Genomic DNA, 13,005 nt, shown 5'->3' with positions numbered 1-13,005 from the left:
TGAAATCAGACTAGGGGAGCTGGAGCAATGTGCAAACAGCCGTGCCACAAATTCTGGTGGCAGATGAGCAGGACTGAGTTTTGCACCCTCCCTGAAAAACCTGTCTGAATGTGAGCAGAGTGCCTTTAGTGTCGGAGGGAAGAGCTCTGTGATGAAGTCAGATTTACATCTCTCCTGAAGACAAAGCCTGAAGTGAATTAAAGAAAACCCCAACCCAACACCAGAAACCACTTTTCTTGTAATCAAGGGTCAGTTGTTAACATGACTGCCCTTGATGTTCCGTAATGTTCCCTAAGTGGCTACTAATTTCATTGTTCTTTGAAATACAACAACCAGTAAAGGTTGTGGTCCCTGAGCAAGAAATGCTTTCCTAGTGGTGACTTTGCTGGGAAACACTGGAGAGGAAGCACCCTGTAGTGCCCCTGGGAAAAAGCCTGCTCTGCCATCTTACCAGTTTGTGGTGTTTCTAGTGCTATTTAGTGCTGTGACATGCTCTGACTCCTGGGGTGCATGAGCGAAGCCCACGTTTGGGGATGGTTCTGCCTTCCTGTCAGTAGCGTTACCCTAACTTGTTCCTTAGCCAGGTTTGGAGGCTCTTGTGTGGTGGAGCCAATGGATGGGATTCATCAGGAAGCACATGGACCTTGGGAGGGTCCAAAAAGGCCCTGAAATCATGCAGTTTCCTTCCAGAGGCCATAAGCATTGAATTATAGACCTCAGATGCTTCTGCTCATCCAGAGAGGCTTTTGCACAAGTTTAGAGGAAGTTGCTTGACATTTGTACTAGAAAAATAAATCTGGAGACACTTCTTTGGCTGGAGTATGTCTTTAGGGCAGTTTGATTAATAGCTTGGAGGAGGAGGCCATTGTGCTTTGATAGGAGCAGCAGAATTTGTGCATTAAGGGTTTGTTTCCATATATACTTGCCTTTGTTTCTTTTTGATCATTCTGTAGCAGCCTTATACATATATACAAAAGTTGTGTTTCCTCTTGAGCAATTGTTTGGTAGAAGAACAAATGCCTGAATGTCACTGGGGGAGGGAAGATCCTCTGGAATCCTTTTGTGCTTTGATCACAGTGAAGTTTGTTTTGATGTTAATAGCCACGTCTTCAAATTTGCACTCTCCTTCTCATTGCAGGATGAACAGTTTCTAGGTTTTGGTTCAGATGAAGAAGTCAAAGTGCAAAGTCCCGCCAGGTCCCCCACAGGTACGTTCAAGGGGCAGGATGGGATGTTGACTTGTGTGTTCTCCTTTGTGATGGCTTTGCTGTGCCTGTCCTGTTTGTTCCATCAAATCTAACCCACTGTAAAAACCACACCTGTCTTTGGAGTCGACTCCCTTAGTTTCAGACTCTGTAAATCTGGTCTGTTACGGAACAGGGAAACTGAGTCAAAGAGTGATATTGATGAAACCAGTGCTTGAAACCTCATGTGAGTGTTTTGGAGAGGCAATTCTTTTAATGGTAAGGATCTAAAACTGATTTGAGTATTTCAGTATCTTTCAGTAGATTCATTGTTGCCTGTAACTGGAACCTTTGATTTTTTGGATACAAAACAAGTACAGAACTCTTGAGGATAGGCTATAGCTGAGCTGCTGCATTTTCAGCTTTCAAGAGGTAGGCTCAAACCATGATGGAACTGCTGGTGGATGAGTTCAGCTTTGATTTAGGTTCTTGTCACTGCTCATTCACAGTGATCTACGTGGCTTGGCCTCACCAGAGAGGAGCCCGTGGAGAGCCCTGCTCACAGGGTGCTCCATGTGAAGAACCATGTGTGTGGTCAGAGCTCTGGGAGCACCAGAGCTACCCAGGGGTAGCTGGGTTGGGGAAAATGCCTTTAAATGAACTGGTAAGGGTGAGTAATCAAGTCTTGCAATCTGCCTGTGAGTCCAAGTCAATGCCAAGTGCAAACTGTGTTGCAACTAAGGTAGGTTTTAGTAAATTGCCTTGTATCAGCCCCTCCCTGTAGTTGTTCTTGCGTTACTGACCCATCTCTCAGCAGTGCAGATGGATGGTACTAGAGGAGAAGGATTTTTTTTTCCCCTCCAGCTAGCTGTGATCTGCTTAAAAAAGAAAGAACAAAAAAAATATCTTTTAATGTGTTTGAAAGATGGCACATGCCCTTGGGAATTATTGTTCTCTTTCAACATCAGGTTGAGAGTAGGTTTGTGCTATTGCACACATAGCTTTGTGAAAAGGCAGAGAGGTTTGTTGGGAAACCTTGCTTCCAACTTTGTTGGATTGTGCTCTTCACATGTATTGATAAAACTGCAGCTCGTACAGCAGTGTGACTGACACTGAGTCCAGTGTGACGTGAGTGATGCTGATCCGACTCTTGGGCAGTTTAACGTATTCTCTGCATTCTCTGCTTCCCTCACAGTTAAATCCAGTCCTCGCAAGCCTCGTGGGAGGCCCCGGAGCAGTTCTGACCGGAGTTCAGCTGTGCTGTCAGACTCATCATCAGTGTGTTCCCCTTCAAGCAAGTCTGAAACCACATCTATGGAGAAAGTCAAGAAGAAGGAGTTGAAGAGTGGGGAAAAAAGGCGAGGAAGACCTCCAACGCTTACAAGTGTGAAGTTCAAATTGTCACAAGTAAAGGACGCGTCGGACATTCAGAAGGGCAGCAAAGAGGAAAAAGAGAGTCTGAAGAAAATCAAAAGGTCACCATCCACTACATTTCAGCAAGCAACAAAGATCAAGAAGTTAAGAACTAGTAAACTCTCCCCACTGAAATCTAAATTTAAGCCTGGGGCGAAACTTCAGATTGGGAGGAAGAGCGTTCAGATCGTGCGCAGGAGGGGCCGCCCGCCATCCTCTGAGCGTTTGAAGATGTCCTCCACCTTGGTCATGAACTCACAGCTGGAGAAGCCCCAGAGGATTCGCAAGGAAAAGGATGGCACACCACCTCTTACCAAGGAGGAGAAGACGGCTGTCAGGCAGAGTCCACGCAGGATTAAGCCCGTTAGGATTATACCTTCCACCAAAAGGACGGATGCCACGATTGCGAAGCAGCTTTTGCAGAGGGCTAAAAAGGGGGCACAGAAGAAGATTGAGAAAGAGGCAGCCAAACTGCAGGGCAGGAAGGGCAGAACCCAGCTCAAGAACATCCGCCAGTTCATCATGCCAGTTGTGAGTGCGATCTCTTCACGGATTATCAAAACACCCAAGCGGTTTATTGAGGATGAAGACTACGATCCTCCCATTAAGATATCCAGACTGGAATCTACACCCAACAGCAGGTTCAGTGCCACGTCTTGCGGCTCCAGCGAGAAGTCCAGCGCCGCCTCCCAGCATTCGTCCCAGATGTCTTCAGACTCCTCACGATCCAGCAGCCCCAGCGTGGACACATCAACAGACTCTCAGGCTTCCGAGGAGCTGCAAACGCTTTCTGAGGAGCGGAGCAACACTCCAGAGGTCCACACGCCGCTGCCTGTTTCTCAGTCCCCCGAAAATGATAACAGTGATAGGAGAAACAGGAGGTTTTCGATAACAGAAAGAAGTTTTGGCCAGAGGACTACGAAAAAGCTGTCGGCCTTGCCCAGCGTGCCACAGCAGCAGTCCTCCTCCTCTCCTCCTCCCCCCCTGCTCACTCCCCCGCCACCACTGCAGCCTGCTTCCAGCATCTCGGACCATACCCCCTGGCTGATGCCTCCCACCATACCATTGGCCTCCCCCTTCCTTCCCGCTTCTGCCGCGCCGATGCAAGAGAAACGTAAGTCAATTCTGCGAGAGCCGACGTTTAGGTGGACCTCCCTGAAGCATTCCCGTTCGGAGCCACAGTACTTCTCCTCAGCAAAATATGCCAAAGAGGGTCTTATTCGCAAACCGATATTCGATAACTTCAGGCCCCCGCCACTGACACCAGAGGACGTCGGCTTTGCTTCTGGTTTCTCAACCCCTGGTGCGACGGCTCCAGCGCGCCTCTTCTCTCTTCAGTCTGGAGCGAGGTTTGACATGCACAAGAGAAGTCCTCTGCTGAGAGCACCCAGGTTCACGCCGAGCGAGGCCCACTCCAGGATCTTTGAATCTGTCACTCTGCCCTCATCGGTCGGTCGCACCACTGCAGGGGCCTCTGCCACGGGTGTCTCCTCTCGGAAGCGGAAGAGGAGAGTGTTCAGCCCCATCCGCTCGGAACCCAGATCTCCTTCGCACTCCATGAGGACAAGAAGCGGGAGACTTAGTACCTCTGACCTGACAACGCTCACCCCCCAGTCTTCTGTCTCTTCCTCATTAACGAGCATTTCTGTTAGTTCTCTTGCCACTAGTGCCTTAAATTCAACTTTCACTTTTCCTTCCCATTCCCTAACGCCGGCTGGGGAATCGGCAGAAAGAAGCCAGAGACCAAGGAAGCAGACGAGCACTCCGGCAGAGCCCTTCTCTTCCAGCAGCCCTGCTCCTCTCTTCCCCTGGTTCACGTCAAGTCCCCAGACAGAGAGAGGCAGGAACAAGGACAGGGCGGCAGAGGAACTCTCCAAAGATAAAGATGCTGACAAAAGCCTGGAGAAGGACAAGAGCAGAGAGAAAGACCGAGAGAGAGAGAAGGAGAACAAACGTGAGTCAAGGAAGGAGAAAAGGAGGAAAGGGTCAGAAATCCAGAGTAGCTCTGCCTTGTTCCCTGTAGGTAAAATGCCCAAAGAGAAAGTTGTCAGTGAGGATGTTGCAGCATCATCGTCTGCCAAAAAAACAGGGGGGCGGAAAAAGTCTGCGGCACTCGACCCTGCGGCAGATGCTTCTGCTGCAGCACTGGCCGACGCAGCAGCCAGCAAAACCAAAACATCCAAGAAAGGTAGAGGAGGGTTAGACAAGTCGGACCTGGACCTCAGCCCTGCCATGCCCTCTTTGGAGAAGGAAAAAGCCCTGCGTCTCTCTGCTCCTTCGTCCAGCACCGTTAAACATTCCGCTTCTTCCATCAGCTCTATGTTGGCTCAAGCAGACAAACTGCCAATGACTGACAAGAGGGTGGCCAGTCTTCTGAAAAAGGCTAAAGCCCAGCTCTACAAGATTGAGAAGAGCAAGTCCCTCAAGCAAGCAGATCAGCCAAAAGCACAGGTATTCCCTTTTCCAAGTTGCTTTATTATTTGCTGGGGTGCATCTTGGGTTGCACTCACCCTGGAAGTCACCGGTAGGTTTCACATCGTAAGCGTGAAGAATTAACGTGCAGAGCTGAGCAGCTGTTAGAGCAACAGATGGCAAATGGCCCAAGACCGAGAAACCCTGTGCAGAAGCTGAGGGGGAGAGGGAGCTGCTGTGTAGTCACCTTGGGGGAGGGAGCCCCGTCCTTTTTTGAGTAGAACCTCTTGTCCTTTTGAATTTATCCTCGCTGGGATCATCCAGGCTTACGAGGCTGAGAGTCCTTCTTTTTACCCCGATTCTGGCTAAGTGCAAGATACAAACGAACTCTTTTTCAGTAGTTTAGAAGTTTGTTACACGTTTCCCAGCCTTTCTCAGGGATGCTGTCTGTTCCCATGTTCTGAACTCTAGGGACAAGAGAGCGATTCATCAGAAACATCGGTCCGAGGACCACGAATCAAACACGTTTGCAGGAGAGCGGCTGTTGCGCTGGGCCGCAAACGAGCGGTCTTCCCAGATGACATGCCCACTCTGAGTGCCTTACCGTGGGAAGAGCGGGAGAAGATACTGTCTTCCATGGGGAATGATGGTGAGTTAGGGTTTTTTTAGTCTTCACCTCTGGCTTCATACAAAGCCAGCTTTGGCTGACTGCTTAAGCCAAGGACTGCTTTGAATGGTTAAGGAGGGAGGGAAAGTGTGTTACAGAGTTCCGGGCTCACTGTTACAGTGCTGCTCAAACAGGGTGAATCCTGTCTACCATTGGTAGCTGTTATAAATGTGTTCTGCACTAAACTTCTCTTCTGCTGAGGGGCGTGTGTGCCTGTACGTATGTACAGGTACATATGTTTGCTTGTGCTTGCACTCACACGTGCCCCTTGTGTAGCTCTGCTGGTGTACCTGCCCTTAAGGGAATAAATTCCATGAGCAAATTAGACACTTGGAACATCCTTTGACATCAGTGAATTTACACTAGCAACTTTCTTGACAGATAAGTCATCGATAGCTGGCTCGGAAGAGGCTGAACCTCTTGCTCCACCGATCAAGCCAATTAAGCCGGTTACCAGGAATAAGGCACAGCAAGAACCTCCGGTGAAGAAGGGCCGACGCTCGAGGCGCTGTGGGCAGTGTTCGGGCTGTCAGGTTCCAGAGGACTGCGGTGTCTGTACCAACTGTCTAGACAAACCCAAGTTTGGTGGGCGCAACATAAAGAAGCAGTGCTGCAAGTAAGTGTGTTTGAGAAACAGTTCAGCCCATCCCTGTGCTGCCTGGGATGAGCCCACGCGTACTTTGGGACAGGGAACCCTGGAGCATGGGCTTGGAGTGAATTTGCCCTGGGCTGAAGCTGGATCACAGCAGGGGAATGTGAACAAGGGCATTTTGGAGATCCCGCTTCAAGTTGTGCTTGTTTCCAAAGTTCACTTCTGCTTTATTCTTCCCAGCTTGATGGGAACTAGCATGGCACGGAAAGCGTTTGGTGTGAGACCAGTGACTTTGATTAGGCAGTGCGGGTCTTTTGGGGGAAGGCAGCACAGACATACGTATTTCTCTCTCATTTTCCCACATTGCATCCATGTAGAGCTGATGTTTTGAAGATGATGTTTATCTGGTGTACATACACTTGATATGACAGAGGTGTCTGAGGATGTCATTAAGCAATACTGCCCGTCCATATTTTCTTCTATCAGTTTTCACGTGTATCACTTAGCCTGAGCCTTTTGCTTTTTCAAATTGCTACATTAAATTGACTTAACAGACAAGATAATCTTGTCTGAAAAGGCAGCAGCTGAAGTGGCACCGTTAGAGATTGCTGTGGCATGAGAGCCGTTTCCACAGCATAGCTGTGAGGATCACTGTGCAATGCTCACCTGTGAGATGAGAATGCAGCAGATTTGCCCAGGCTGCAGGTGAGGTTTCAAAACCACGTGTTGAGAGTGTGGGAAACCAAAGGGAAAACGCAGAAGAAAATAAGAATTTTCTTTACACACCTTTGAAGGGCCGGGGAGTTGCCTGGGAGAAAGTAGTGGGTGTATCGATAATGGTTTTGTCAGGTTTTCACATGGAGCTTTTACAGACTGCCCTCTCACTGCCTGCGTTCTTTTTCTGATTTCCTGGCATGCTCTTTCTTTTTAGAATGAGGAAATGTCAGAATCTACAGTGGATGCCTTCCAAAGCCTATCTCCAGAAGCAAGCTAAAGGTAGGCTGAAAGACTTGGCTCGAGTGTAGCGCCAGAGAGAAAGTTTCATCTCTTAACTTGCTTTGTTTTAAGTAAGTGGCAAATCATTTGAAGTCGTGCCATTTTGGCAGTGTCGCTTTATTGATGCTTCTTCTTCTAGCTGCAAAAAAGAAAGAGAAGAAGTCGAAGACAAATGAAAAGAAAGAAAGCCATTCTGGAAAGAACCAGCTGGACTCTGGACAGAAACCAACTCCTCAGAGTGTCGTATCGAGAGAAGACAATGCGGTAAGGAAGAGCAGTGAGCCTGCCCGTAAGCCCACTGAGGAAAAGCATGAGGATGGGAATTCCTCCGTTCCGGTGCCAGAGCCCAAACAGGTCCCTGCGCCTGGAACCAGAAAGACTGGCAAGCAGACAGCCCAGCCAGCGCCGCTCCCTCCTCCTCAGCCACCCAGCTCAGGACCTTTGAAAAAAGAAGCACCTAAACTTGCCACTTCTGAGCCTAAGAAAAAGCAGACTCCCCAGCCAGAAATAGGTAAATGGGACTGTTTCTCCTCAATACTTGAGTCATGTTAAGTAACAATATTGGTGCCTCTAAAAGCTGTTGGCTTTTAAACCCGAGAAATGCTTGATGATCTGGTGAAATTACAGCAGGTTCTTTTGGAAATATGGCTTAGATCTGGCTGCCTTTTATTGCGCTACGCTGTGTGCTGGGGCAGAGAGAGAGCTGCCCAGCTTCACTGGGGCTTGCAGTCACGTGCCTGGGCAGTCTCCAAGCATATGTCACTGACACTAGGTCTGGTGGCTGTTCACAGTCTGGATGTGAAGCAAGAGGAATGTAAGCTTTTGCTACAAGCCCATAGTCTGCTATGGCACATAGCACAGAGCAGCTTGAGCAGTGATCAGCGAGGCAGCTCTGGGACCTGTGTGCCTTGGCACCCTTGGCTTCAGGCTTTTAGTGGAGCAAACTCCCTCTCATGCCTCAAGGAGACTGCTCAAGCTGTGGTTGGTGAGGTGCAGTCACAGAAGGGGGTGGAAAAATTCTGCTCTAAAATTCCTCGCACGTTACCCAGCTGATTTTCTTCCCTTTTCTTCTCTACAGGTGGCTGTTAGTTACTTGAAATACTCATAATTTTTCCCCCCTTCCTAGGCACAGAACAAAGCAAACAGAAAAAAATTGCTCCCCGTCCAACTTTCCCTGTGAAACAGAAACCAAAAGAAAAGGTGAATACTGCTTTTTGTACCCAGTCAGTACATTTCAGGGACCTGGAACCTCAGTCTTTCTAGAAAATAGAACGGTATTACTTAACCCATGTGCAGATTAATTATTTTTGTACTTAGAGATGTTAGGTTTCTCCTCGTGGCAGGATGCAGATACCAAAGTAGCCAGCATATGCCTAAGATTCGGTTCAGACGTTCACTTGTTCTCTAAGATTTGCATGTTTTGTGGTGGAGGCTAACTTCTCCATGGAACATGGAGCTGCCTTCATCTTGGAAACAACTCTGTTATGGAAAAAACCCCCACAAACAAACAAGCCCTAAAAGAATTGTCTTACTTAAATATGAGAGAGAAGCACATAAGGACTCATTGAGCCCAGAGCTGCCCCACTGCAGCAAAATAAAAGCCAATGCTCTGCTGAGAGAGCAACATGATGTTAGAGAAGAAGCAGCAAATTGTATTAGAGATGTAATTGCGTGTGGAATGCTCCCAGGCATGGTTTGCAGAACGGTGACTTGCACCTTCCACACGCTCTGAACTCCATGGTGGTTTGGGGGTTTTGTCTGTGAATCATCTTCGGCATTTCGTGTGATTTTGGTGGAGTTCTGACGTTCAGGGTTGGGATTAACGCCGGCTCCTTTACTTGACTAGGAAAAGCCCCCTCCTATAAGCAAGCCAGAGAGCAGCACGCTGAATTTGCTCAGCACTCTGACTAACGGAAGCAGTTCCAAGCAAAAGCCACCTACAGATGGAGTCCACAGAATCCGAGTGGATTTCAAGGTAGAGGACAAAATGTTTTAAGTCTTTGAATGTTACCTGCCTCTAATCACTGGAGCTAGAGTCCCTCAAGAGTGCTGGCAGTGACTTCTAAGTGTGTGTGTCTGGTTCCGTTCAGAGAGAACTGCAAATAGGAGCCTTCAGGACAAGTCACTCGGTTGATTCTTAGAAGCTGGTTATGCCTTTTTGTTTTCCTTATAATTAGAATACTGGACGAAGAGAGACTTAAAGCTTTAAAACCTTAACTGTCAATGTGTGAGGATGGGCGAGAATGTGAGGTTTATGAAGAATGATTCCATTAAGATGGAACTATAAAACCTTGCCACAACTTGAGCCAACAAGATTTGGGGAAATGTTAGTAACTTGTAATTCAAGATATTTGGGGTATATCTGGGGGTTCAAATGAGAAATCCTGTACTTTTTTGAACAACAGTGTTGAAATAATAAACGTGCGTATTTTCCTAATCAGAATTTTTCAGTCCATCTATAAGTGTTGATAATGGAGCTTATAGTGGGATCTCATAAGTGTTTTATAAAATATGGAGCTTTAATAAAGTATAATTCTTCTGAAATTCCACCTTCAGTACTAATTGTGCAATCGTGAAAAGCCTTGTCTCGTTCCTTAGGCTTGCTTTCCGTAGGGGAAGGCTAGGGCTTTGCTGAGCTCTCTCGGCAAGACCAGCACCGAGGTTGGACTCTAAAGTAGACCAAGGCAGAAGCTGAAATGGTTTCAGTTGGAGGCCGCTTAACTGCAGGCCCCGAGCGTGTAAAGCAGTGTGAGCACTTTGTACTGATGTTGTATTGCCTTGTTCTGCATGGTGATGTGTCCTTTTGTGCTTTCAGGAGGACTGTGAAGTGGAGAATGTTTGGGAGATGGGTGGGTTAGGCATCGTCACCTCGGTACCTATTACTCCCAGGGTGGTCTGTTTTCTCTGTGCCAGCAGTGGACATGTGGAGGTAAAGCATTGCATTCTGCTGTCAATCGCTTAGTTACAGCACCGTGTTGTTACGGACATAAATACAGCCATACACAGAAAGTATCGTGACCTTAATCCCCAAGAAATGAAAATAATACCTGTAAATCTGTCCTTATAAAATTTGTCACAAGATGCTAAAATGCAAGCTGCTCACTTTGGAGGTGAATTGTAGTACATATAGAGTAGCAGCACATCAGAGAGCACCCACATCTCCTCTTAATTTGGAATCCCACATCTGATGTAAAGCAGGGGCTTTGCTTGCTTTTCGCTTGAGATAAGAAAGGCTGACCAGTAATGTTAGAGGGCTTCAGGTGGTGTTGGCTTTCCCAGGTACGGCTGTATCTGCTGAGAGCCACAAACTGTTACTGAAATGTGACTGGAAAGATTCTGGTGCTGCACAAAGAGCCCCAGTAAGATGTGCTAAGTGCATTTCCAGGTACAGATAGGCGCTTCTCAACATCTTCTGGCTAGATACCATCAGAAGGTGATGGTAACGCTCTAGAAAAGGCTTGGTTATGAGTGCCCAGTACCTAGGGGGGAAGAGGGTTGAGTCCTATATATGTGGACATCCGTTCACATGCTTGAGGACCATGGAGGTCCAGTGGGTCATGCAAACCTCTCCTTCTCAGTCAGGCTGCTCAAGGGGACAGACTGTTTGGTGTCCTCTGTGAGCCTGGCATGTTCGTGCCCCAAGGATGGTTCTTTCTGTGATGTGACCAGCCTTGTAGGGCGATACATAGAAGTTAAAAGAGCTTTCAAATGGGCCACCTAAGCTGAATGGAGGGAGAGATGTCTCTCTGCTCTGCATTGCCCCTTCCTTCTGCACTGTTTTCTTCTTGTGCAGTTGGCTTGTGGTACAGCAAGGGAGGGAGATCCTGAAGAGCCCTGTAGGTCTTTGCCAATGCTCAGAACACTGATAAAGTGTTCCAGACTCCCATTTGCTGCTAGGAGGCAAATCTCTGGGTAGACGAGCGTGTATTTGAGCGATCTGAAGTACACACAGAGTTTCCCTCCTAAAATATGCCAGTAGAAATCCTTGTTGTGTCAGCTGTAGAGCAGAATTCAAAGTAGTTTGGAGCACGAGGGGGCTTGTTTGGGAATTCCGGGCAGCTTCTGACTTGCTAAAACCTGCCTCTCCCCCCCTTGCAGTTTGTGTATTGTCAGGTCTGTTGTGAGCCCTTCCACAAGTTCTGCTTAGAGGAGAGCGAGCGGCCCCTGGAGGACCAGCTGGAGAACTGGTGCTGCCGTCGCTGCAAGTTCTGCCACGTGTGTGGGAGACAGCACCAGGCCACCAAGGTACCCCCAAACCCCGGCGGGGACCCCACGCCATGCTGGGCAGGACATGCACGAGTTGCTTCATGGCAGCTTCTTCCTCTTGCCCCGACGGGGGATCAGTTGTAACCAAAAGCAGGCAGGGGGTTGCACCCCTCTGAGGGGTCTCTGCTCCAATGCTTTTTCTCCTCCTTCTTGTAGCAGTTGCTGGAGTGTAACAAGTGCCGAAACAGCTATCACCCGGAGTGCCTGGGCCCAAACTACCCAACAAAGCCCACCAAGAAAAAGAAAGTTTGGGTGAGGGTTTCTTTATTTCCTTCTGGGTGATTCACATGTTGGCTGATCATAATGCTGTGGGCCAGAGCTCTGCACATGACTTGTTCTGATGCAGCCACTTTACTTTTAAAGGCGCGCGCCTGTTACATCAGAAGGTACATTTGGAAATAGGTGGTAGGAAATAGGTGTCGTGTAGCTAAGATCTCAAACAAGCAGGACTTTTTAAAGAGGTGACACCTTTTTTAGTTGTGGTAATTCTTCTGATCGTAGTCCTAGGACATGGAAGAAGCTCTTTAGAATGAAAGTGTTTGCCTTGTTAACAGACTTCCCAGCAGATACTGGTAGTGAGAGACAATGTGCATTAATGCACTGGTTTGTGTCTCTAGAGCTTTTGTTCTGAACAGGTGCCTGTAGTGCACTTGTATTTAGTGCTAACAGGTTCTAGGTGTTAGTAGTAGTAGTACAACAGTCTCAGAGCTGGAAAACTGTTATAAGAAGACAGGTCAGAAGAAATGGCACAACTATGTGTGCTGTTTACGTGAAGGGAAAGGAGGTATTTTTGTCAGTGCAAATAGGGCAGAAAAACTCTACTGTGATTTATTTTCATTTTTTCTCGTGGCATTATCACCATTTTATCGTAAACAGAGGGAGCTCTTTATCTTTTTAGTGGGAGTTTCAGTATTTGAAACTGCTTCTGCTGCTGTATAAGTCCCCTGCACTCATTAAGTAAGAAAAACAGTGAATTGTATCCTTAGGACCAAAGCATAAGGATATTTCTGTTCTGGGTAACAGAAGTAACTCTTGCCAAACATTCCTTTTCCAGATATGCACCAAATGTGTTCGCTGCAAGAGCTGCGGATCAACAACGCCAGGCAAAGGGTGGGATGCGCAGTGGTCCCACGACTTCTCGCTGTGTCATGATTGTGCCAAACTCTTTGCTAAAGGTATGTACAGTTGGGGTTCTTTACAGCAGGAGCCTTGCTGGGTGCTCGGGTTTGAGTTAGCATCAGTGCAGAGCGAGCAGAGGGGCTGCGGGGCAGCTGAGTTGCTCACAATGCAAAAAGGATCTGAACCTGGCCTAAAGACTCCTGACTTAATAGGAGTAACAGAATTCCTGTTGGAAAGTGGTTGTTCCTTCTTGTGTTAGTTACTTTACAGGATGCCTTTGTACACAGGAGGGTCTGGGCTCTTTGAGGAAGAAGCTCAGAAGAGAAAATCTTGATTGTTCCACCTAATTTCTTTCC

The 13,005-nt window shown here is 47.8% G+C and overlaps 1 protein-coding gene across 2 annotated transcripts in view; it reads left to right on the top strand.

Annotated features, from left to right (window-relative positions):
• Positions 1–13,005, top strand: part of KMT2A (lysine methyltransferase 2A) — a 41,400-nt gene that overhangs the window by 8,605 nt on the left and 19,790 nt on the right. For both annotated transcript variants that reach the window (XM_062608550.1, XM_062608549.1), the window contains exons 2-13: positions 1,139–1,208; positions 2,380–5,048; positions 5,481–5,658; positions 6,058–6,292; positions 7,200–7,264; positions 7,404–7,775; positions 8,391–8,464; positions 9,111–9,239; positions 10,080–10,193; positions 11,363–11,509; positions 11,687–11,782; positions 12,585–12,705. In XM_062608550.1, the coding sequence (XP_062464534.1) occupies positions 1,139–1,208; positions 2,380–5,048; positions 5,481–5,658; positions 6,058–6,292; positions 7,200–7,264; positions 7,404–7,775; positions 8,391–8,464; positions 9,111–9,239; positions 10,080–10,193; positions 11,363–11,509; positions 11,687–11,782; positions 12,585–12,705 (4,270 nt within the window). The remainder of the gene's footprint in view (positions 1–1,138; positions 1,209–2,379; positions 5,049–5,480; positions 5,659–6,057; positions 6,293–7,199; positions 7,265–7,403; positions 7,776–8,390; positions 8,465–9,110; positions 9,240–10,079; positions 10,194–11,362; positions 11,510–11,686; positions 11,783–12,584; positions 12,706–13,005) is intronic.

The sequence above is a fragment of the Pezoporus occidentalis genome, unplaced genomic scaffold (genome assembly GCF_034315485.1).
Source record: "Pezoporus occidentalis ecotype Australia unplaced genomic scaffold, CSIRO_AGI_Poc_V1 ctg130, whole genome shotgun sequence".
Taxonomy (NCBI): Eukaryota; Metazoa; Chordata; class Aves; order Psittaciformes; family Psittacidae; genus Pezoporus; species Pezoporus occidentalis.
Note: the sequence above shows the minus strand (reverse complement) of the source record. Positions and strands in the feature narration are given on the sequence as shown.